Consider the following 24,564-nt stretch of genomic DNA (forward strand, 5'->3'; position numbering starts at 1 on the left):
TGTTCATATAACTTCTACATGAGGAGACAGAAAACAGATTAATACAGAATCATCCAAAATCTCATCTATCGGATACTACGGCAATATCTTATATTTCTAAAAGAAAATCACCCCGACTTTATATATACTATCTATAAGGATGCGTGATTTGGGTGCTGAAGTATATACTTAGTAGGAGAGTACTTGCCTAGCACACATGAGGCTCTGGGTTCAATCCGCAGCACCAAAAAAACAACCAAATGTAAACAAAAATGGGAGAGTGTGTTGGGGCATAAACAAATTTAAGTTAATGCCAGTCTGAGGAAAAAATGTATGTCCTTTCAATGCAGTTTAGGGAATATCATTGACTTAGAAACTCCATGCTTTGATAATTTAAATCCATAAACTCTAAGAAAACTACATTCATTTGTCTTGCATCCTCAGTGTTCAAAGCTTGGGGTTCCAAACTTCCATGGAGGATGAAGGGATGTTTATTCGTAAGTAGTCTCCCAAAGGAACACTGTACTGCTCCAGACCAGAAACTAGACTGCTTCCCAGGGAAAGGTGGTGGAAGGAGGAGCAAGCACTGGGAATGGAATGGCAGATAGCTTAAAAGATGATCCAGAACATGGCAAGAGAAACAGAAAATCATGGGGAAGTGTTTTCTTCCTAGTGAATCTGGGATGTGACACCAGGAAGCAGCATCCGCCATGTTTGTTTCCACCAACAGAACATTAAGCAGGCTGGTTCTGAAGGCTTAACAATCGCATGGGCAGACCACAGGGGGCTGGACAATCATATTCACAGCCTAGAAAATGGAGTTAACTAAAGCCAATAATGCCCTACAGGAGAAAAAGAAGGAAGTTTCATTTGGGGACTGGCTCATCAGGGGCCTCTTCACTTGTTAGAGTGTTACAGGTTCACAGGTGAAACAGTTTGATCACAGTCCTCTCTATATCTGGAATTTGGCCAGTTCTCTCCTTAAGAAATGCTGGTTGTTGAATGTGATCTGCTGGAAAGACAGGTAGACAAAACCTAGGCTGGCTGAGATAGAGAACTGGGTCTATTCCACACATCCCTGACATAGCTAGGACTGTGTTATGGAGCTGTCAATGACCACTGAGTTAGTAATATTTGATATTGCTTTTTATTTTGGTTGCTAGTATAGCTATTGTTCTTTTTGCATGAAGACCTTAGGTCAATTTGTCGTGAAGACTGTTTAAGAGAGTCCAAGGCAGACTCAGTAGTCATGAACAAGGAATGAAAGACTCTCAAGCTCCATGAGATTCTGGCTTGGAGTGCTGTTCTTACCACTGATATCCTAACTGTGTTATGTTGTATTTTAAAGACAGTAGTAACATATGAACCGAGGTTGCAAAACCCAAATGAGAGAAAAATGGCAAGAAAACCCACGGCAGTCTTCAAGTATTGATGACCTGAGGAAGAGGGACAAAGCCCCAGTCTCATTTCTAGTGAAGCAGTTGGCCCAGTGGTGCATCAGTTATAGAAGAGTCTACCTCAATGTGAAGTCTCTCTGATGCTTGGCACCCAGTGCTACTCAAAGGCTGGGTAATGCTCCTTGGGTGCTACAGACTGAATAAGAGGGCACAAAGGGCTTAGAAGTGGCTCAAAGCAACTCAAAATTCAACGTGTATGATCCATGTACAGTCTTCTACAGTGGCTTACTTGTTCTCTCAAAGAACAAAACAACCATCCACCCTCTCTTGGGTTTCAGCTCTGATGATTACAGGAGGCGGTTGAAGACTAGCTCACCTGCTGTCTGTTGTGTTTGCACACCATCTACCTGAGGTAGGGGCCCAAGTGTCCCTTCATCATTAAAGGCCAAGATTGGTTTCAAAGGAATTTCTGGGCTCTCATTGTTGGTGACATCTAATCTGGATGCTTTTGATCCAACAGGTAAGTTTATAATTTCTTCAAAATTTTCATCTTGAGCAGACATTCCATTTTCATTTGGCTCTTTTCCCAAAATTGGAGAACTAGGGAATGTGAAAGGTCAAAAACAGAATGAGTTAGAATTAAGGTTATTTTAGAATGAAAAATTCTTTAAAAAATTTTTTACAACTTTGCAATAAAACAGGAATTCAGTGCCATAGGGATGGTTCAGCAGGTGGAGGCACTTGTTACCATTCGATACAAGCCTAATGGCCTGAGCTTACTCCCCAGAATCCACAATAGGACAATTTGCTAGAACAGATCACTACCAAAGGAAACTACCAAAGGTTATCAAGTTCTTCATTTCCTCCTCTTCCTCTTCCTCCTGGCTCCTCCTCCTCCTCCTCTAATACAGGGTGTCTCTATAGAGCCCTGGCTATCTGGGAACTCACTATGTAGACCAGGCTGGCCTCAAGGTACAGAGATCCTCTGCCTCTGCCTGGGATTAAATTCTTAAAGATAAAATTAAATTACATCTATTTATTTCTATGTGGGCATGTATATACACATGCCATGGGGTGCATGCAGAGGTCAGAGGGCAACTTGCAGGAGACATTTTTTTCTCCTTCCAACATGTGTCCTGAGGATGGAACTCAGGTCATTAGGGCTGCCGACAGTCACCGACAGTACCTGCTGAGCCATCTTGAAAAGGCCTCACCCTTTTCAGCTCTATGTGCTTCTGGGCATGGTGGTAGACACTTAACAGTCCTAGCACTCAGGAGACTCTCTGCAAACTTGAGGCCAGCCTGGCCTACAGAGTGAGTTCTAGGCCAACCAGTGTGAGTGCCTGATCCCTATAAAATTCTATATGCTTTCAGTGGTGGATCTGTTAAGGGGAAAGAAGATAGCTGAGGGAAATGGCTCTAGGGCTTGACAAGAATCCTGCCAAGGAGGCAATGTGCATAAAAGAATCCTCATACATGACTGATGAGGATGTAAATTAGTTCTCATTGTCTCTGTATATGTCTCTCTGTTTTGTTTCTTTTTCTTTTTCTTTTTTTCCTGAGACAGGGTCTCACCCTGTTCACTCTGTAGGCCAGGCTAGATTCAATAAAATGTAGCCAAGGATAGCCTTGAACTTTGCATATTTCTACCTCAATCTTCCAAGGGCTGGGAATACAAGTGTGTGCCACTGTGCCCTGCTGTTTTGTTTTTATTTGTTTTGTGTATTTTTCTTTATTGTTGAGACAGGGTCTTCACTCTGTAGCCCAGGCTGTCCTCAAATAAGCAGAAATCCAACTGCTTTAGTCTCTCCATGTTGCAATTATAGGCATGAATGCTTTTTAAACAGTCTTGCTATGTAGTCCTGGCCAGCCTCAAATTTGCAACAATCTCCTGCCTCAGCTTCCTTTTAAAGTGCTGGGGTCACTGTACCCCACTTTTCAATATATCAAAAATACTGGCATTCAAAGAGTTCTTAGTAAGTACAGACTGAATCGCCTCTCTCCCCTTCCCCTTCTTCTCTTCTGTGTATTAAGCTGACTAGTGATGTAGGCTCTCTCTGTAGTTCAAGTTTGCCTTGCATTTTTATCCTCCTGCTTCAGCCTTCCAAGAAGCAGGGACTGCAAGTCTACACCAATAGAGCTGCCTGTAATAGTCTATTTTTAATTTAATTTTTACAAAATTATAATTTCACATGTCAATCCCCCCCACCCCACCCCCTGCCCCGTAATAGTCTTTAATAGTCACTGAAACCTCACTAACAAGAGTGAAGAAAAAAGTGAGTTTCCCTTTCTTAGAGTTACAAGTTCTACAAAAAATTAAAGAGACAAGTGAAAAATAAATTAAGTTAAAAATAAAACTCTGGCATCCCACCTGGGGGTGAAGATAGTAGTGCTTTGCACTGAATATAGCAATAAGAAAGGCCTCGGTTTTTTTTTGTTTTGTTTTGGTTTTGGTTTTTTTTTTTTTTGGTTTTTAGAGACAGGGTTTCTCTGTGGCTTTGGAGGCTGTCCTGGAACTAGCTCTTGTAGACCAGGCTGGTCTCGAACTCACAGTGATCCGCCTGCCTCTGCCTCCCGAATGCTGGGATTAAAGGCGTGCACCACCAATGCCCGGCGAAAGGCCTCGGTTTTTAACTCACCTCTCTGTGGTCACTTCTGATTGTTGTAAAGTGACTCCGTGTGCACTGTGTGCAGACTGTCCATTTCCTGGAGAGTTCATACATGGTAGTGCAGATACCTCTGTACACAGCAAGGAAAGCAAACAGTTACTAATATCCTCCAATCAAATCCAACCCCTAGGAACCAGAACTTGGATATATGACTTGACTCTACAACTTACTGCCTGTGGGGCATTGGGCAGTTCAAACCCTAATCCTTCCTGGATAATGGTACCTGCCTGGCAGGCTACTGTGAGAACTAAATGCGTTAACAGGGGTAAAGTTCTTACTGCTCAGCAGACTGAAAGGCAGAAATAAATGTTACTATTTTATTTTTTGTTTGTAGCACTTTAGTTTTGGACACACACACACACACACACACACACACACACACACACACACACACACACACACACAAACACACAAACACACACACACTTCACAAATGGAAGCCCACTGTGTGCTGTCCCTAACTTTGCCACCTAATTTGTGACTTGATGTTGGAGTTCAGCTTAAGGCAACATTATTGACATCTGGCTCAAATCTAGGATGGGCTAAGTGAAAGTCTTATAAACCTTGATAGCCTATGTCATTGGTGACATTCTTGGAATTACCTCATTATGCAGTGGGGGTGGGTGAGGTGGAATACCCCAATGGCATGCATGAGGCTGGAGATTCAATTGTGAGCAAAGCAAAGCAAAACTGCAATAGGGTTATTATGCTGCCACTGTGTGTGTTCTCCGGACAAATACAGCTAGAGCATGATCAAGTAAGCATGTGATCTCCACTATCATACAGAGAAATGAAACCAATCCTAACTAGACAGGAGTATGAAAATTAAGGTTCATTTCATTTTTATTTAAACCATTATTTGTTTTGAAATCTCCAAGAAACAATAATCTCTCCAAAGATCACAGTATATGAATAAGTAAGTTACAATGAAACCAGCACACTTTACATTTTACCTCTCTTTTGAAGTCAGGACCAAAAGAAATAATGTTTAATTTTTCTTTCTGAGACTCGTCATAAATACAAGTTACAAACATGTAAATTTAAGGTGGGGTAGTAACATAGGCGTGTAACCTTAGCACCTGGGAGTCTGAGGAAGGAGGTAAGGAGTTGAAGGTTACCCTCAGGTGCATAGTGAATTCAAATCCAGACTGTAGAGCAGAATAAGACTCTAGTTCAAATGAAACTCCAGACAGACAGACAAAACCCTATACAAATGTGTACATTTGAAGCCCTTAGGGATAGATGGCTCAGTTAAAATCAACCATGTCAAGCAGTTTACAACCAGCTGTAAGTCCAGCTACAGGGGCTCTTCTGGCCTCTGTGGGTACACACAGACACAGACGCTGACACACACACACACACACCTACCTACCTTTAAAAACTCTTTTGAAGCCCTTAGAGAGGAAATGAGTGTAGCCCCTCACCCACTCTGATCTCCATAGTAACATTTCAACTGACTTGAATTCACTGATAGAAAGAAATACCTGTTTCTCCAGTGAGAACTCCCTTGGCTATGTCACCATTTCTTTGTTCAGTGGTTTTCTAGAAAAAGGAGAAAAAACAATTTAAAAATTTAAAATTGTTGTTCCCAGTGGTAGAGTGCTCCCTGGGTACCTGTAAGGACCTAGGTTTGATCCCCAAGAAGATGGGGGTGTGAAAAGAAAAAGCCATATCAAGATAGGTAGAGCTAGCACCGCACTGGGCTGTAGTCCCTGCACTTGGGAAGAGGAGGCAGAAGATGTAGAATCTTCAAGGTCATATTCAGTGAGGCCATCCCGAGGGACATGAGACCCTGCCTCACAGAACAGAGGAGTCACTAGAAAAGGCCACGCCAGCACCTTGTCTGCATTCTCTGTCCTCCGGGTTCTCCTCATAATCTCTTCAAGGCGCTGCAAAAAAGAACACATAAAAGAGAGGATGAGATACAGAAAGCATGCCGGCCTGGCACATTCTGGCAATAAAATAAGTAGCAAGTTATTAGGATGTGGAGAAAGTATAATTCACAGTTCTTCATCCTAACTGGAGTTATTAATAGAGTTGGAGCCATTTTAACTTGTCTGATAGAAGTAACTACTTCGGGGAAGGTAGAAACTGGCAGCTTTCTTGGAAGTAATAATAAAATACCAAGGGCTGTTTCTCAGACAAGGGTAGAACACTATGTTCCTGACCAAAGCTCCAGTCTCTTGGTCTTCAGGCAACTTGAGATCCAGGTAGTGAGGGGAACCATGCTGGCTCCAGGCTTCTGCCCCGGCCTACCTTCTTCCTCTCCAGGCGCTCCTGCTCTTCTCTCTGGAAATGCTTCTCTCGCTCCTGCCGGGCCCTCTCTGCCTCCTCCCTGGCTCGGGCTTCTTCTTCTTTCTGAAAACAAGTTGTTTCTGCTGCTTATACCTAGTCAGGGTCTCCTGCAACCCAGGTCCCCACACTATCAGGCAGAGCCACCATGGCACTGACAGGTGAAGGCCATGATGGTGTACAATACCTTCCTTTTTTTTTGAGACAGGGTTTCTTTGTGTAGACCAGGCTGGCCTTGAACTCACAGAGGTCTGCCTGCTTCTGCCTCCCAAGTACTGGGATTACAGGTGTGTGCTACCACCACCCAGCTGCCTTCCTCATCTTGGAGGTGTCCTGTCCTTTTTGGAGCAGTGGGCCTTGCCTGCCTTGTGACTGCTTGGCAGCCCTGATCATGAGAGTAGCCCCAGTGGGGCAGGGCCCGCACCTGCTTTGTACCCCACTGATTTATAGACAGCCCCAGTGTGGGGCAGGGCCCGCACCTGCTTTGTACCCCACTGATTGATAGACAGCCCCAGTGTGGGGCAGACCCGCACCTGCTTCTGCACACGCTCCATCTCCTCCCTCTCCCACCGCTCCCGCTCCTCCTCCGCAAGGCGCAGCGCCAGCTCTTCTTTCTCTCGTGCCTGCTCCGCTTCCAGTCTGCGGGATTCTTCCTCCCGGCGACTTCGCTCTTCAGCCACCCTTCGAGACAATTCCTCTATCTTTTGTCTGGGAAAAGACAAGGATGAAGGCATATGAAGACACTACTAGTAGTTCAAAGATCTGGAGGGAAACCCCCACTTTGGCTACATTCCACCACGACTATGGATCAACCCTTGCTCTTCCTCTCCAGTTTCATTTCTGTCAGAAGTGGCACACAACCATTGCCATTTGGGGGACTCCTTGCTTTTTTTCAAAGGAGCTACAGTTCATTTTTAAATGGGAGAGACTTGAATACTTGAACACAGGCGATTTTTAGTAATAACTACTGAGTCCCCACACCTCAACAAGAAATCATAATTCAAAAAAAATTACATGTGTATGGGAATTTTGCCTGTATGTGTGTCTGTGTACTACATGTGTGCCAGGAGCCTGCAGAGGGCAGCTGATGCTATTGGCTGTGTAACAGATGATTGTGAGGCACCATGGGGTTTCTGGGAGCCCAACCCAGGTCCTCTGAAGGTGCAGCCAGTGCTCTTAACTGATAAGCCACCTCTCCTGACTCAAGGAGACCTTTTAAACTGAGATAATAATGTTTTGTGCCAGATCAGGATGAGGACAGGCCATGGAAACTTCCCATAAAACAAAGGGTAAGCACAGCCAATAGGGTGGTTCTAATCAGGCCTGAGGTCCTCCCCACCTCTGTCAAGAACAATTGCTGACATTTATCAGCCCCAGAAGGTGTCCAGTTAAGCAAACCATCAGAGTTAATTCTAACTATCAAGTTGACATAGTCTGAAGACCTGACTGGTCAACTGAGTAAAAACTGACGAGATCAGATTGGAATGTGGGTATGTCTGTGGGGGATTGTCTTGATGGTTAGCTATGTAGCAGAGCCCAGTCCACTGTGGGCAGTGATGCATATGAGGACTAGCAAAGCAAAGTGTGTGAACGAGCCAGAGAGCATGCCTCATGGGTTTCTGCTTCAACTTCCTGCTTGAGTTGCTGCCCCGGCTTTCCTCAAAGATGGACCATGACCTGGAAGTGTAAGACAAATGGGCTGTTTCCTCCCCTAAGTTGCTTCAGCTCAGACTGTTTTATCAGAGCAATAGAATGAAACTTAGAACACCATCCCTGGCTGTGGTAGTCTGAATAAGAATGGCCCCCATAGGCTCACATGTTTGAATGTTTCGTAATCAGGGAGTGGCACTACTTGGGAAGAAATAGGAGGTATGGTCTTGTTGGAGGAAGTGTATCACTGGAGGGCAGGCGGCTTTGGGGTTTCAAAAGCCCAAGCCAGGCCCAGTGCCACTGTCTCTTCCTGCTGCCTGTGAATCTACATGTAGAACTCTTACCTACTCTAGCACCATGTCTTGTTTGTGTGTTGCTATGATGAGGATGGATTAAATTTCTAAAACTGTAAGCCACCCCAATTAAATGGTGTTTCTTCACAGTAGAACACTAAGATGGAAGTTGGTACCAGGAGTGGGGTATGCAGAGATATTCCTAAGGCGAAGGATAAGTTTTTGCACCTGGCCCCTCCCACCACCAAGAAAGAAGCGTGTTTAGTGGATATATTTGGATTCTGGAGAAAGCACATTGCCCACTTGGGTGTGTTACTCTGGCCCATATAACAAGTGACTTGGAAACCTGCTAGCTTTGTGTGGGGCCTGGAACAGAAGGCTCTTCAACAGGTTAAGGCTGCTATGCAGGCTGCTCTACTACTTGGAACATACGATGTAGCAGACCCAATGGTATTTGAGGTATCAGTGGCAGACAGGGGTGCTGCTTGGGGCATTCAGAGGCCCCTATAGGTGAACCACAGAAGAAAACTTTGGGATTTTGGAGCAAGATTCTACCATCATCTGTAGACAACTATTCCTTCTTTGAAAGATAGCTCTTGGCCTGCTATTGGGCCTTAGTGGAAAGCTACCAAGTTACCATGCAACTTTAGCTGTCCACTATGAGATGGATGTTATCAGACCCACTAAGTCATAAGGTAGGATGTACATAGCAGCAATCTATTATCAGATGGGAGTGGCTTATGTATAATTGAGCAGGTTCTGAAGACGCATGAAGTTGTCCAAATACCTATGGTTTCTATTCCTGTTGCAATGCTGTTTGCTTTGAGGTATGCACCTATAGCCTCATGGGGTGTGCCCTATGATTGGATGACTAAGGAAAAAGACAACTAGGGTCTGTTTTACTGATGGTTCTGCACATTATGCAGGTACTACCCACAAGTGGACTGCTACAGATTATAGGGTATAACCCTGAAAGACATTGGTGAAGGGAAATCTTCACAGTGGGCAGATCTTCAGGTAGTACACATTTGTGTGGAAGGAGAAATGGCCAGATGTGCACTTGTTCACTGATTCATGGGCTGAAGCCAATGGACTGGCTAGATGCTAAGGGATTTGGAAAGAGCATGATTGGAAAATTGGTGAGAAAGACATCTGGGGAAGAAATATGTGGATAGACTTCTCCAGATGGACAAAGGGTGTGAAGATACTTGTCTCTTCACAAGGAGAAAAGTAGATGCTAATAGCAAGGTGACTTCAGCTGAGGAGGAGTTCAGTAATCAAGTAGATAGGATGCCCCATTCTGTGGGTAGTTGTCCTCTTTCCCCAGCCCTCCCTGTCATTGTTCAATGGGCCCATAAACAAAGCGGCCATGACGGCAGAAATGGGGGCTATGCACAGGCTTGAGTCACAGATTTCCAATCACTAAGGCTGACCTGGTACAGTTACTGCTGAGTGCTAGACCTGCCAACATCAGAGACTAGCACTGAGCCCCAGCTATGGCATCAATCCCTGGGATGACCAGCCAGTGACCTGGTTGCAGGTTGACTACATTGGACCACTTCCTCCATGGAAAGGGCAACACTTTGTCTTTACTGGAGTAGAAACTTATTCTGGTTATGGATTTGCCTTTCCTGCATGTAATGCTTCTGCCAAAACTGCCGAACTAGCCTGGCAGGCAACTTTGGAGCAGTTAAATATCCTACCCAGCTGAGGAGAGGAGTCTGATCTGAGAGAATATGTCTGTCAGTATTACGCCTCTTTATAGTAATACAAAGATAATGAAGACAGTTGATGGCTGGAGATGTGCTAAGTGCAAAAGCAGACCTGACCACTGTACCTTCACTGTGCTTATGGATCTGTAAATGTATCTGCCAGGGCATGAGCACATATATTTTCCAAGCATTCAGAGAACAGAAAGAGCTACTTAACACATATGCAATTACCTGAATTAGGATACCCTTTCTCCCTTTAAACCTTTGCTTATCTGTGTTTCTATTTAGAATAAAATATAATTTTAAAAATATTTCTGGGGATGTAGTTCAGTTTGAGTGTTTGCCTAGCATGGACAAAACCCCAGGTTCGATACCCAGCACTAAATAAACCAGGCATGGCACATGATTATAGCATCAGCACTCTGGAGAGGGAGCAGGAGGAATGGAAGGTGAGTGTATTGTTGGCTAGAGAGCAAGTGTGATGGCACTTGCAACCTTTACCTCTCCAGCTCTTCCTTCTCCCTTCTCTCCCTTTCCTCCTTTTCTCTTTGCTCTCTGGCTAGCCGCCTCTTCTCAGCCAGCAGCCTCGTGGCCTCTTCTGGGTCAGTGGTGCCTGCAGAAGCCTTTGGAGCAACATTGACAGTCGCAGCTGATGATGGTGTTGAGACCGGGGCTGGGTCTGTAGCTGGAGCAGGGGCTGGACTTGGAACAGGGGTCGAGACTGGAACAGCTGTACAAATAGGTACAAGGAGAAAACCAAATGGGACTAAACCCCAAGGAACAAAACAAAAACTGGCATTCCCCATGCCCCCAGGCCTAGGATTCATCATTCTCAAAGAAAAGGGAACATCTACCACCGCGTGTTCTCACGGTTTCCCTGCCTTCTGTCTATCTGTAGCCAAGCAACTGGTAACAAAAACTGCATGTCTAAGTGAGACATCCAACGAAGCTCACACTCTGTCACCAAGGCTTATTTTTATAGCAGTTAAATCAGTTAACAACATCTACTGAATATATCCTGGGAGCCTTGTGTTAGGTTCTGTGGGAAGCTCTACTCTGAGCAAAACGAAGATGAGGGTTGCCATTTGCCTTTTATCACTTCCCAAGTATCCCTATGCTTTGGTGACTTTGTTACCAGCGTATGAAAGCCTTTTAAAATGAGCATCCTTAGCACCCAGACCACATGTCTAGGACTCGGGCCAGGCAGGTGATACCCAATGAAGAGGCTCTTTTTATTTTGATTAATTTGTAAAATCTTTTTTTTTTTTTTGACATAGGGTTTTTGTGTAGTCAGGGATAGTCTAGAGTAATATCCAATGATTTTTCTGCTTTAGCCACCTGACTATTGGGATCACATAACTGGTGTGTACCATTATATTTTGCTAAGAGTTCTCTTTTTGGTCAGGTGTGTTGGTGCATACCTTTTTTGTTTGTTTGTTTGTTTGTTTGTTTTTTCAGACAGGGTTTCTCTGTGTAGCTTTGGAGCCTGTCCTGGAACTCACTTTGTAGACCAGATGGCCTTGAACTCACAGATTTGCCTGCCCTTGCCTCCCGAGTGCTGGGACTAAAGGCGTGTGCCACCACTGCTTGGTGGTGCATGCTTTTAATCTCAGTACTTGAGAGACAGCCTGTGATGCACAGTGAGACTTTGTTTCAAAGACTACCCAGAGCTATCTTGAGACCTGAGACACAAGGATGCAATAGCCTTGTCAGGGCAGGCACACTAGCTGCCCACATACCCATTTGGCCCCAGGAGTGTTTGGGGCAGAAGTTCTTCAACTGTGTTTAGTGTTTAGAAGATGGCTGAGGATGCTACTTGAGCTGGCCTTGTCATGACTATACATGATGGCGTGACACCAGAACTTCATGCTCTGGCATCTGAGACTTCATCCCCCCGCCACCCCCACCTGCTTTTCAGACTTACAGTTCTACTCAATCTACAAAGCCCTTTCTCTCCCTCTTCCCCTCCTTCCCGCCCTTGGGACTAAACCCACAGTTTCACACATGACAAGCAAGCACTCTCACTGAGCTACACACCCTTCATAATACTTTTTATTTTAGTCTCGCTAAGTTGCTCAGTTTGAATTTGAGCTCATGGCTCATCTCAGATAGGCCACAGACTTGAGATCCTCATGCTTTGGTCTCCATCACAGCTGGGATTACTAGTAAGAAGCAGGGGCCCGGTCCTTTCATTAGTGTTTTGCTGTTTGGGGTCCTCATCTTCTCTTTCAGAACGAAGCCAGCACTGGGCTCTTCTTCCACTCCAAAACTTCAACTTGTTCTGATTCCCGTCCTTAAACCCCAGATTGTATTTTATATGAAAATATTTCAACAAGAAAATGTCGAATCCCTAGTTCCAGGTGACTCTAAATTTCTGAGCAACACTGGGTTACCTCACAAAAAACAGCCCTCAATTCCCCTGATCTCTGTCAGATGATTTGACCCTTCACCTCCTATTATGATCCAGTAGGACTGAGGCGAGGCTGGGGACTTGTAGTTTGAAAAATTCTGGAGGGACAGTTTAAAAATATTTTTTAAAATCCGTTGAAAATCTTTTAAAAAACTACAGAATAGCCTGGGGAAGTAGTTTAATGCCAAAGTCCGAGTCTAACACCCAGGACCTCATGAAACTGAAATCCTAGCAATTTGGGAAGTAGAAACAGAAGGGTAAGAAGTTCAAGGTCAGGCTGGAGAGATGCTTAGTGGTTAAGATTACTGGCAGCTCATGTAGAGGACCAAGGTTCAATTCCTAGCACCCCCATGGTGGTTCACAATAACTATAGTTCCAGGGGGATCTCATGCTCTCTTCTGACTCCCACAGGCACCAGGGACACATGTGGCAAACAGATATACACACAGGCAAAACATTCACACACACACACACACATAGTTAGCAAGGTCATCTATGGCCACACAGTGAAGTCACAATACAGAGAGTGGAGGAGAGACAGGGAGAGAGGAGATAGTGAGAATATGAAGTTCAAATAACCAGTAAGAAAAAGTTAAATAAAGCGATGTCTGAAAAGGGCAAACCCAGAGAACTCCAGCCCACACCCCAGCACCAGTGGGTCCATTCTCACCAGGGTCAGCTGGCTCTGCAGGTGTCCCCTCTTCAACTGTGACTTCCTCTACCTTCACTAAGGGTGCTCTGCCCTTTACCAAAGGCTCATTGGCAACCTTCTTCTCAGGGTCTTTTTTCTCAGGCTCCACTTTGACTTCTCTCTTGACAGGGCGGATGTTGCCAGGGGATGAGGGGCGGGCCTGAGTGGAAGCAGCTTTGACTGAGCCAGGAGGCAAGGAGGATGCTGGTCGGGGTGTGCCAGGCAAATGAGGCATGGACTTGGATGGAAGCCTGGACAACAAATGACAAGGACAATGGGTGTGTCAGGATTAGCTTACCAGAACCCAGAACACCCACAAGTGGAAAACTGCACAGATGTTTAGGTGTGAGTATTGTTCTGTATGTGGTCAAAGCAGAAAAGGAGCCCCTAATCTTTAGGCCCATCTCAAAGCTTCATTTTCCTTTCTTACAGGGAGCTTGTTATTCCTCAAGTCAAAGATGAACCATGTGAGAACGGGAGACACTGAGGACAAAAGCTAATTCTCCAATGTGGACACCCCCACCAGCCTCCATCATCGCACTCACCAAAGGCGGGCTGGAGCTGGTGATCTTGCTTTGGGATTAGATGGAGACAGAGTCCTTCGGAAGCCAGAGGAAAAGTGGAAGGGCATGTGTTCTCTTTCTCGCTCTTTTTTATGGCTCTGGGTTCAGAGAAACTCAGTAATTAAAATTTTCTGAGTGACATAGTCATACTCAATGATATCCAGCAACAAGCTACAAACCATGTAGTGTTTTATTAAAAATTTTATTTAAGACAAATTTATAAACCATGTCATATGTTTTATGACATATACACATACATTTCGCTGCAGGAAAAGGCCCCCTGTTAGCTTACAACTGAACAGGATAACTGAATTAACAGAGATGACATGAATAAAGTAGATCCAGATGGATGATTTGGATTGTTTTTGTCAAAAAGGGTTTGGAAGGAGTAAAGGAAAGAGGGAAATGATGTAATTACATTATAATCTCAAAAAAAAAAAGAGAGAAAATAAACATAAACTTTGAAAAAGCACCTATACTTTTTTTTAAAGATTTTATTTATTTATTATGTATACAACATTCTGCTTCCATGTATATCTGCGCACCAGAAGAGGACACCAGGTCTCATAACGGATGGTTGTAAGCCACCATGTGGTTGCTGGGAATTGAACTCAGGACCTCTGGAAGAGCAGTCAGTGCTCTTAACCTCTGAGCCATCTCTCCAGCCCCCGCACCTATACTTTTTATGTCTAAAATTACCTGGAGTGAATTTATCTTGTCTCTCACATATGTTAAAATGGGAGTCATTTCCTTTCATTTTAAATTTTGTGATTTTTCTTTTTGCCATACTGGGGATTGAATTCCAGGCTTCATGCATGCAAGGCAAGTGCTCTACTACTGAACCATACTGCCAGCCCCATTTAAAAACAAAAAACAAAAACCTTTAAGCACATCATCTACTTTTTTATTCTCTAGCAATTTTCATCTTTTACTCTGGAAAGTATTGCTTAGTCGTTAAAAAAAAAAAAGTTTACAATAGGCGTTGGTGGTGCATGCCTTTAATCCCAGCACTGGGGAGGCAGAGGCAGGCGGATCTCTGTGAGTTCAAGGCCAGCCTGATCTACAGAGTGAAGTTCCAGGACAGCCAGGGCTGTTATGTAGAGAAACCTTGTCTTGGAAAACAAACAAACAAGAAATTTTACATGTCTGTTATTCCAGAAACATGGTCGGTCCCCTTTTATGTGGCTACTGTAGACAAGTCCTTCTGTAAGGCCACCACTCTCCCCAAGGAAAGTGGGGCTAGGGTGAGAAGTTAAGATTATTCTGTCCTAAGAAGAGATCTAACAGGGAGCTGACACATCAGCCTTCCCCAGAGGGTCAACTAGGAACTCAGCCAGAGATCTGGTCTACCATACAAAGAGAAGCCTGGAAAAGCATTCTACAGACAACATGGAAGGGGTGGGAGGTGAAGGATATGAGGGGAGGGAAGGGGAAGCCTGACAAATGTTTGAAGAATCTCAAGATGAGGGGGAGAGGATGGAGGAGGACAGGAACAAAGGGCAGACAAAGAGAAAAAACCTGAAGGATCTGAGACTGTGACCTGTTATGGGAGGCAGGGAGGCCGGCTGGGCATGTCTGTGGGAAAGTGAGTGCAAGGGAACAAGGGACCAGGAAGATGTCACCTAGCCAGGAGCTGCCAGTGTGCCTCCGCTCTTTTTCTATGAGGGACAGTCGCAATGCTCCCCTCCCTCCCCTTTTGTGTTCCTTCTAATTGTTTCTCACATCTTCCAGAGTAGGACCCTAGCTCACTGACTGGCTGCAAGTGGAGGAGACATTTCATGTTTCCACTGTCTCTGTTGAGTTCCTACCATAAAAGAACTGAAGGCAAGAGGGACCTTCCCCCATGGGGTGGGGGCCAATCTATACCATTCCAGTTGCATAGCCACCCTCTGTCCCATCTTGAATTCCCAAAGACCACACACACAAAGGCACTCCTGGTTTTCACCCTGGTGTGGGTCTCTACAGTCATCTTTCCTCTGGACCCTCTCCTCCACAGTGCTGAGAACACACACATAAGCCGCTCAAGTCTATCTGAAAAAGAACAAACTGGAGCTCTCATAGTTCCCAATTTTAAAACATATTTCGGAGCGGTAATAGTTAAAACAGTATAGTACTGGGATATATAACCAGGCACATAGCAATAGAATAGAATAAAGAGTCTAGAAACTGTAGAGTCTAGGACCAATCAACAGGAAAGAATGTCTTCAGCAAATGTCACCAAAGTAGTCATATGGTCACAGGAAAAACAATGAAACTGGACCCTTCCTTTATATGATACACAAACATGAACTCAAAATGGATTAAAGATGCAAATATGGGTCTTAAACCTGTAAAAAGAGGCTAATATTTATAAAAGTTTCACATTATGGGACCTGTTACTAACTTATGGACCCAAGGCACAGGCAACAATACAAAAGTGGACAAATGAACATCAAAAAATTTTTCTATAGGTCAAAAGCCACAAAAGACTGAACAGGCAACCCATGCTACAGAAGAACACATACACAGAGCCTATTTGATCTGGAGTCATTATCTGGAATAAACAGATAACTCCCACAATGCAACAATTCATTATCAGATTTCAAATGGGCTGGAGACAGGGTCAGTTACAAAGCAATTTCCTTGCATATGCAAGGCCCTGAATTGGATCATTAGCATCACATACATGTAAACACAAACGGTTTAGTAAGTATCTCCCTAAATACATATGCCAACTGCCAATATGTCTATGAAAACTGTGCCACACTAATGGTCACCAGAGATGCAAATCAAAATCATAATGAGAGGCCATTCACATAGACTAGATATTATAAAACAAAACAAAACAAAACAGGAAATAGCAAGTACTGCCAAAGAGGTAGAGAACCTGGAATCCTTGTGAGCGATTGGTAGGAATGTAAATTGGTAGTCACTATGCAAAACAGTATTGTGCTTCTTCAAAAACTAATATAGAATTGACATGATTCTACAACTCTAGTCTTGGTGTGTGTATGTGTGCTGTGCCTACCTATGTATGGAAGTCAGGGGCTGATGCCTTCTCCCAAGCCACCTTGTATTTTGAGATGGGGTCTCTTACTGAACCTGGAGCTTGCCATTTCAGCTAGCCAGAACAGCTGTGGATCTAGATGGGTCTACATCTCAATGCTGAAGTTATACAGTCATAAGGCCTCAGTTGTGTTTTATGCTGGTGTCTGAACTCAGGTCCTCATACTGGCACAGCAAGCACTTTACACACTGAGCCACATCCTAGCCCATGCACAAACACTTTTTTAAAAATTAAATATTCAGTTCATTTATGTCACTAGCTACTTTAAAAAAAAATTCAATATGGCTAATCAGTACTGGATTCCACAGTACAGATTTAGAAGTCATTTTTTCCGACAGTAGTATTCCCCTACATATTTGGTCGTAAGGCAGTGAAAATTCTAATTGATCACACACAGAGAGAGGAAGGCATTAACAAACATAACCAAGCAAGGTTCAAGAGATGACAGACTTTCATTCTGTTAGTCACAGTCAGCCTTCTACCTTACTTTCCAAAAGGGCTCAGATTCTTGTCCTTCCGTAAATAAGCACCCCAACTGTTCTGCTTGGCTGTCACTCTGGTTACAGCCTGGATCTCTACAAAATCAGAAAGCTAACGAAGTGACACTTTACAGACATCAAAAGTAGCTCACCTTTGGCTGTACGGCTGGAAGCCTGTCTCAGTTATGAATCAAACCCTGATGCCTGAAGGGGCTCACGAGAAACTCTCCGGTAGGCAGAATCACCAAGCTCTCACAGCCCTCAAATCTACTGCTAAGCAAACCTTTTAAAGACCAGAATTGCTCTGTCTGGCAAGGTTTTTTTTTTAAGGTTTTTAGCCTCTCATGACAATGGTCACACTATTATCCTTCCAGGCATGCACTGACATGTGGTGGATTGGGGACTCATTATATGACTGAAGTCCAGGGTCCAAAGCCATAGAACAATGTCTGTAACTTTCAACCACAACAATAAGTGCACAGTTTAAATGATGATAAGGGTGGATTTCTAGAGATACATAAATGACCGCACTTCCTTTACAGCAGGATCAGTCATAAATGTGCCCAGTTACCCTGTCGGGAGTAATAAGTACACATACTATCTATCCTTCACTTTAAAGACCCAGGGTGTAGAGTTCTATAGCCTTCCAAGAGGTGCCTACTGAACAAGGAATGTTTCCAAATACTTCTCTTCCCCATGTTTTAAGATATGGGCTTTGACCAGGATATCTATATCTGGTTCAGAGTGAGCAGAGTCAGCTTCTGGAAATGGGATAAATGGTTAGGGGTGGCAGGCCAGGCTCACTTCCCTGCAAAGGCAACTTGGTGTCTGACTTTCAAAAAGTATTCTAACCACTTATTTATATAAACAGCCCAGCAGAATAGACTTGCCTATTGGTACTTGTGTAAAGAACAGTTTCATCCTCAAGTTTAAATGTTTAGGGAGAAACAAAAATCCCCAAGTGGAGAGGCAGTAAGGGGCAGAAGCACACAGCCTTCTGGATTTATAATGGGTGGGACGATATGTTGTAGTCATCTGATCTTGTACCTGGAATACAGTTGAGGGCAGAGCCCACTCCTCACAGAGACAGAGCCTCTCCACCACTACTCACCGCTGTTCCATGAATGGTCCTCCTTCTCGAAGAGCCCTCAGGCGGTGTAACAAAGAGTTTTGGCCGGTCCACGGGATTTCTAGAGTGTGCAGCTTTGAAGGGCATGATGATGGGGCTGGAAGATGCTGAACGAGGACAAATGGGGATGACTAGAGTGCAGTGATTGGTTTTACACACAAGAGTGCCAGAGGAGCAGGTGAAGAAAGCCAGAGGCAGGTTCAGGAGAAGGAGCAGAGCAGATGGAGAGAAAAGTAGAGAGAAGGTGTTACTACCTAACGGCACCCGGCCCCGTGTTCCTCAACTCTCCTTTTACCTGTGTGTCCATGAAAGACCTGGAATATAATGCTACTTGTCTGTTTCAGTTATGACTAAAGACACAGAAACAATCCAGTATTTATGGACAATAGCAGCCTTGCATGACTACAAACCAATGGTTCTGCTACAACCCTGTATGAGTGATGCCATTTTTATGTGAAGACTGATTTATAAACAGATTTTTCCTAGTTACATCTGAAACGGAACGAGGAAGCTGGTGAGTAGGCAAGTAAGGTCTACACCGGTCTCAAGAGCCAAGTTCAGGAGCAAGTGGGGGAAAGTGACTGAGATTTAAAATGTCAGCTGATCAGGTCTTACCAGGTGTTTAAGACTTGTTATAGGGATAGTTAATAATAGCCAGAAAAGAACTGATTTATCCATTTAAAGGCAAGCCTATACATACTTCTGCCCCACGCCCCAAAGCCAAGCCATAGAAAATACAGGGAGACAGGATGAAATTATTTAAAATGGCAAGAACATTAGCATTAGGATTGCCAATACTGTGGCTGAATCATGGTTAGCAGTTACAGTTTTACAAAGGACAGAATTTTTTTTTTTTGAAAAGGCAGTTTTGACAGCTCACCTTCAAAGGAACTGTGCATAGGTTTAAGAGAATTTATTTAATATTGCACAGGTGCCAGAATTTCAGATTTCATTAAAAAAAATCTTGTTCTTCATCAAAAATACCTTAATTGAAGGTAATGCCATATACTCGAGCCAGGTTATAAAATTTCTTTATGCACCCCTAGTTCCTGTATCAGTTCTTAACTTTTAGAGACAGGGCTCACTATGTATTTGCATTCCCCAGGCTGACCATGAACTTGTGGCAATTCCCCTGTCTTAGCATCTGGAGGAGTGCCGGGATTACAAATGTGCACGACCATACCCTGCATCTTTCTGATGCTTGCTCTGCTGGGGGATGGAAACTACGACGACCTTCATTGAGCAGAATTCCAGCTCTAAAGTGCATCTTTCCCAGTAAAGCCTCTCATCACACGCCTCCCAGGATCTTCTCAACATTGCATGGTGAAGCCCGTGGACGGACTGGGATGGGAGCTGCATGCTTTTTTCCTGTATCTCAACAAAACATAAGCTCACCTTTCTTACAATAATCTGAAAGATTGCTATTTTCCCAGTTCTCTCTATAAGAACATGGGAATGGACACAAAGCCCTGCTTCTGATCTTCAGTGGTGAGGGGTAGATTTGTACTTTGAGGTAGGAAACCTCTTGTCTTTGCTTGTGGTGACCCCAAGGGAAAATACTGGAAAATAACTTTGTTTCTTTTGCAATACACTGCAGAAACCACGTCCTGCATGGGGCTTTCCTGGGGACTAATGATCAGCACTTTGCCAGTGCTCAGGCAAAGCCAGGGACTATTAGCCTTGCCCAAAGGTCAAGAACCCCTGGAGAACAGGCCTGCTCTGAGGTCAAGGCTGACACTAAAAAAGAACATAACAGAAACTTGACTTCATTTTCTTGTAAAGTGAACAATTTCATAAGTGTTTGTTGAGGCCATCCTAGATGCAATTTAATTTCATCATGTTTATTCTTCATTGGAGAGTTGAAAAAGCATTAAATGGGGGCAGAATATATTCTCTTCTCACCACGTGGCCCTGGCTACCTTGTAGTTTGCAATGTGGACCAGGCTGGCCTCGAACTCAAAGTGATCCACCTGCTTCTGCCTCCTGAGTACTGGGATTAAAGGCGTGCACCACCATATGAGGTTTGAGAATACCCTGAAGTGCTGTTCTATTTAAAAATCTTCAACCTTAATTGTTCAAGAAATACTTTCTGGCTAAAACAGACACTAGAAATTCCAAAGGGATTAAATCTTGAACATCTACCACTGAAAAGCTGAAACCTGCAAATTGAATAATCTCATTCTTCTGAAGAAACACAAGAGCAATACATACTTCCCACCCCTGTACATTCCATGTCCTGCATCGTTTGATTAAAGAGGATGCAACTGCCTTGAGAAAGTCTTCCACTGCTCCTGGAAGTCAAGAGTACATTAACCCCACCCATCAAGCTCTTCAGTGGGAACCAGTGAGCACAGAGCAAGGCAGTGCAGCTCAAGGGGCTGGGAATCAGAGTGTAAAAGACCTGCACAGTAGGATGGTGACATTATTAAAGCCTGCCATGCACATCTAAAGAGCTCTGATTTGCTTTGTTCTGACCTCTAGTGATCAGGAGCATATTTTGCAGGTTCTGGAAAACCATGGGCTTTGGAAAAATCAACCCAAAGATGGAGTTTCCAACACCCAGGAGCTTTACTGCTTGCTCAGGGTTGTGGGATGTGGGAGTTGGGAGGGGTCCTACAAGCTCTAAATACCTTAAGGGACAAGGGTGCCAGTCTTAATCTGCTACTGTAATTCTATCTATGGATATAGGTCCCTCTTCTGCAATGGCAATTGGGAATAAGATGAAGTAAGAAAGAAAACTAAAATGGAAAGAAAATAATCAGGAAAGTGTATGGAAAATAAAGATGACAGCAGATGTCTCTGAAAAGACAACTAGAGGACATATATTTACATACATAATTCCAAATGGAAATATTCATAAAAGCCAGCTTTTAATCTCATTAAATATAAGCTATCATCAATGTGATAAATAATAATAACCTAGATAATGTACCAAAATTTATAATGTTTCTCACTAAAACAATTACTAAAATGTAACAATTTAATAAAAAAGAATAGAGAAGTCATAAAATAAAGAGCCAATCTACAGATGAAAAGCACCCCAACTAAGCATAACAAGGAAGGGAAGGGGGCCAGGTGGGGAACTAATGAGTGGAAATGAAATGGTATGGGAGAGGCTAGGGGGGAGTGAAAGAATTGCCAAGAGTCAGTGCTGACAGAAACAGCAGAGAAAGACAAGTTTCCAGCTTTGGAACAAGATAACATACAACATGGATTCAGGAGTGTGATGGTCACACACCATGGAGTGTCCACATAACAGGATGAACAAACAGCCTGGAAGATTCAACAGGTTAAGGACTGCTTTCATCACTTGCAAAGAGGTATGAAATTCACAGCATAAAACAGACTATCTTTAGATGCTGCACTCTTTCCTGTAGAAAAAAAAAACCTAGATGCAGTGTGAGTGCCAAGAGGGGAGGCCAACATCCTGAAGGTTCGCCAAGAGGCCTGGAGAGGCACTTCCAGCCACTGCACTTATCTCCAGAAAGAGGTGTTGAGGATGCCGAGATCTGAGTGGTCTTCACTGACCCACATAGGATGGTGAGTAGAGTTGACACTTGTTAGCTCTCTGGGTACTACAGATGAGAGCCACCATAAAATCTCCAAGAGCTTTGTTTGTGCAGCAGACTAATGTGAATGAAGAGACAAAGCATTTTTAAAGGGTGATTTTCAAAGAGGGTGTGCAATTTCCTAAGTGCAAAGGATGAGGGGCTGCTAGGCTGGTTCCCCAGACATGCCATCTGCCCCCAGAGAGACTTGGGAAATCTAAACCTCTGTAGCCAGGAGAGAGATGTTACTCAAAGTCTACATGGATGGTTCTTACCAACTGGATACATTACACTCAATTTTCATTCTGCATTGTAAAGAGTTTTAATGTAACAAGCAGGATTAGGTATGTTCTATATTGTTTGCAATGAATGTCACAAGTAAGTGCATTCAATTAGCCTTCTCAGCTATTCCGGGTTTAGAAGGCAGCTCCTAGGTTACCCACACAAACTTGGCACAGGACTGAGAAGCTGACGTATTAAGAAACTATGTGCTTATGTTGGAGGAGTGTGCTGATTTATTTCCAAGCCTGCACAGTAGCATTAAACATTAAATTGTATCTACTCCCCTTGGTCATCTACTGGGATACAGGGGCAGATAGAAAAGCAGGTAACTGATCCTTGTTTTTCTGCTGATCTTACAAATAAATGGAGGCCATGTGATCACAATGAGGGGGCGTCATCTGCCTGCCTGGTGTCTGGTGTCCCGATAAGATGTTGCAGTGGATGCAAAGAGGAAACAATGCCAAGAACACAGAGCCAACACCAACAGAGGGAAGCACACACCAGCTGAATGGAGGTGGGGTTAAAAGAACGTGGGAAGACAGGCTTCGAAAGGAGGACTGTACCTCACCAGAAAGTTGTGCCTGGACGACTTTACCTGTGTCTCCAGACAAGGCAGCGGTGCTTTTACTTCTGGCCAGGAAGGAATGTGTGGGCGTCAGCAGTCTGTTTACAACGCTGCTCTCCCAGGGGCTGAGCTGCAGGCGGCGAGCTAAATGTCACCACATAAGCAAGATGTTAGGAACACTGTTTGCCGGGCCAAGAGGATGCAGAACATCATACCTAATACCTCCATAGTCTGGACGTTTGAGACAGTCCAGGCTCTCCAGGGAGGACATGTGGCCATGAGTCAGGACAACTGGATCCCTACCCAAGGGGAGCAGTTATTCCATGATCGCTACCTTTCCTCAACACTTAAAGAAGGCTCTAAAGGGGCAGCTGGAATGTATTTTGCTAATCACCCTTGTTAAACAAACAGGTCTTGAAAAGGAAGAACCATTTCAACTACAGATCTGCTACTAAAAAGAACTCATACTGATATGAGATGTCATGATGGGCAGCAGACTGGTGGCACCCATCTCTGACACAGGGATTCCTGTACATCTTAATAATCAGCCTCATAAGGGCTGGCAAATAGAGACTAGATTTACATAAAGGACCGAGGGCGCTGTTAAACTACAATGGATTGCCCTGTATTGTTTAGAGTAACTGGAAGGAGGTGAGCTACACTAAAGTGAAAGAAGGCTCATGACAAGCTGGGCTCTTTCAGGGCCCTGTTTGGCACAATACAAAACTTTCAGCTGAGGATCAAGGCTAAAGCTGAAGAAAGACAAAATTAAGCAGAAATGCCAAAGTCCAAAATTAAGCAGAAATGCCAAAGTCCAAAGTCCAATTCTACTCCCGAAGATTATCAGTGACGTCTGAAGAATTTAGAAAACAAACTTAAAAACAACACAATGACATATCAGTCCCAAACAACCGGGATTTGGCAAGGCCGTGGTTAGGAGATGCATGCTAGTTATGAATTTGTTTACAGGGTTAGCATCTAGTGATGGTGCACACCAAACAATGAAGGTACCAGTGAAGAAGCTTGCAAATTCCTACAGATGCCACTGCAATAAAAAGACCACACACCACTCTTCCAGAACGCCTTCCCATGTCACTCAAGACAGTCTTTATATACTATTTCTTAGAGGAACAATACTTCAAACTCCAGGGAATCTGGTTTAGTTTATAAAACCACATACTGCTACACTGAAAGGGGTTGCTTCTGTGCAGGGAGAACCAATCTCCAGGAAGTCCTTTAATGACATGGCTTTATTTTAAGAGTGACTTTTCTGATCAGAGCTTTAGTTAATTTAAGAATTACTGACTTTTCCATTAGATTGTCTGTTTATTAGGAAAACCGTTATGGTTAAACTATTATTATTATTATTTTGTGACAAGGTCACACTCTGTAGGTGGCCTCAAACTCATAGTAATCCTGCCTCTATCACCCAAGTGCTGGGATCATGGGTTTGGTGCACAATACTTGGCTTCCATGATTACATATTTTCTAGCCTTATGATTAACTAAAAACACAAAGGCAGCAGTGAAAATCACTATGTACTATGATATTGATTCAAAGTGAGAATGTATTGATTAATTTCTAATTATTTACTTATTTTGGAGACAAGTTCTCACTAAATAGGCCAGGGAGCCCTTGACCCTTCCTTCTGTCTCAGCCTCCTAAGGGTGGGTTTAGGCTTTCACCACCACACCTGAAACTGTCTAGACAAATTTTAGCTAAGAGTAGAGAGTTTCATGCTCCCTGTTTTTTTTTTTTTTTTAAGTTTTCATTTATTTATTATGTATACAACATTCTACTTCCATGTATATCTTTATTAAATAAACATTAGAAGAGGGCACCAGATCTCATAACGGATG

The 24,564-nt window shown here is 43.7% G+C and overlaps 1 protein-coding gene across 1 annotated transcript in view; it reads right to left on the reverse strand.

Moving 5' to 3' along the window:
- Positions 1-1,723: 1,723 nt before the first annotated feature.
- Positions 1,724-24,564, reverse strand: part of Map7 (microtubule associated protein 7) — a 105,764-nt gene continuing 82,923 nt past the window's right edge. Inside the window, exons 7-17 of the mRNA XM_035438762.1 lie at positions 22,736-22,849; positions 18,293-18,417; positions 13,639-13,754; positions 13,073-13,344; positions 10,494-10,722; positions 6,871-7,045; positions 6,302-6,403; positions 5,884-5,934; positions 5,530-5,587; positions 4,016-4,115; positions 1,724-1,976 (exon numbers count right to left, since the gene is read on the reverse strand). Of these exons, the coding sequence (XP_035294653.1) occupies positions 1,724-1,976; positions 4,016-4,115; positions 5,530-5,587; positions 5,884-5,934; positions 6,302-6,403; positions 6,871-7,045; positions 10,494-10,722; positions 13,073-13,344; positions 13,639-13,754; positions 18,293-18,417; positions 22,736-22,849 (1,595 nt within the window). The remainder of the gene's footprint in view (positions 1,977-4,015; positions 4,116-5,529; positions 5,588-5,883; positions 5,935-6,301; positions 6,404-6,870; positions 7,046-10,493; positions 10,723-13,072; positions 13,345-13,638; positions 13,755-18,292; positions 18,418-22,735; positions 22,850-24,564) is intronic.

This window comes from Cricetulus griseus, chromosome 2 (genome assembly GCF_003668045.3).
Source record: "Cricetulus griseus strain 17A/GY chromosome 2, alternate assembly CriGri-PICRH-1.0, whole genome shotgun sequence".
In the NCBI taxonomy this organism is placed as follows: Eukaryota; Metazoa; Chordata; class Mammalia; order Rodentia; family Cricetidae; genus Cricetulus; species Cricetulus griseus.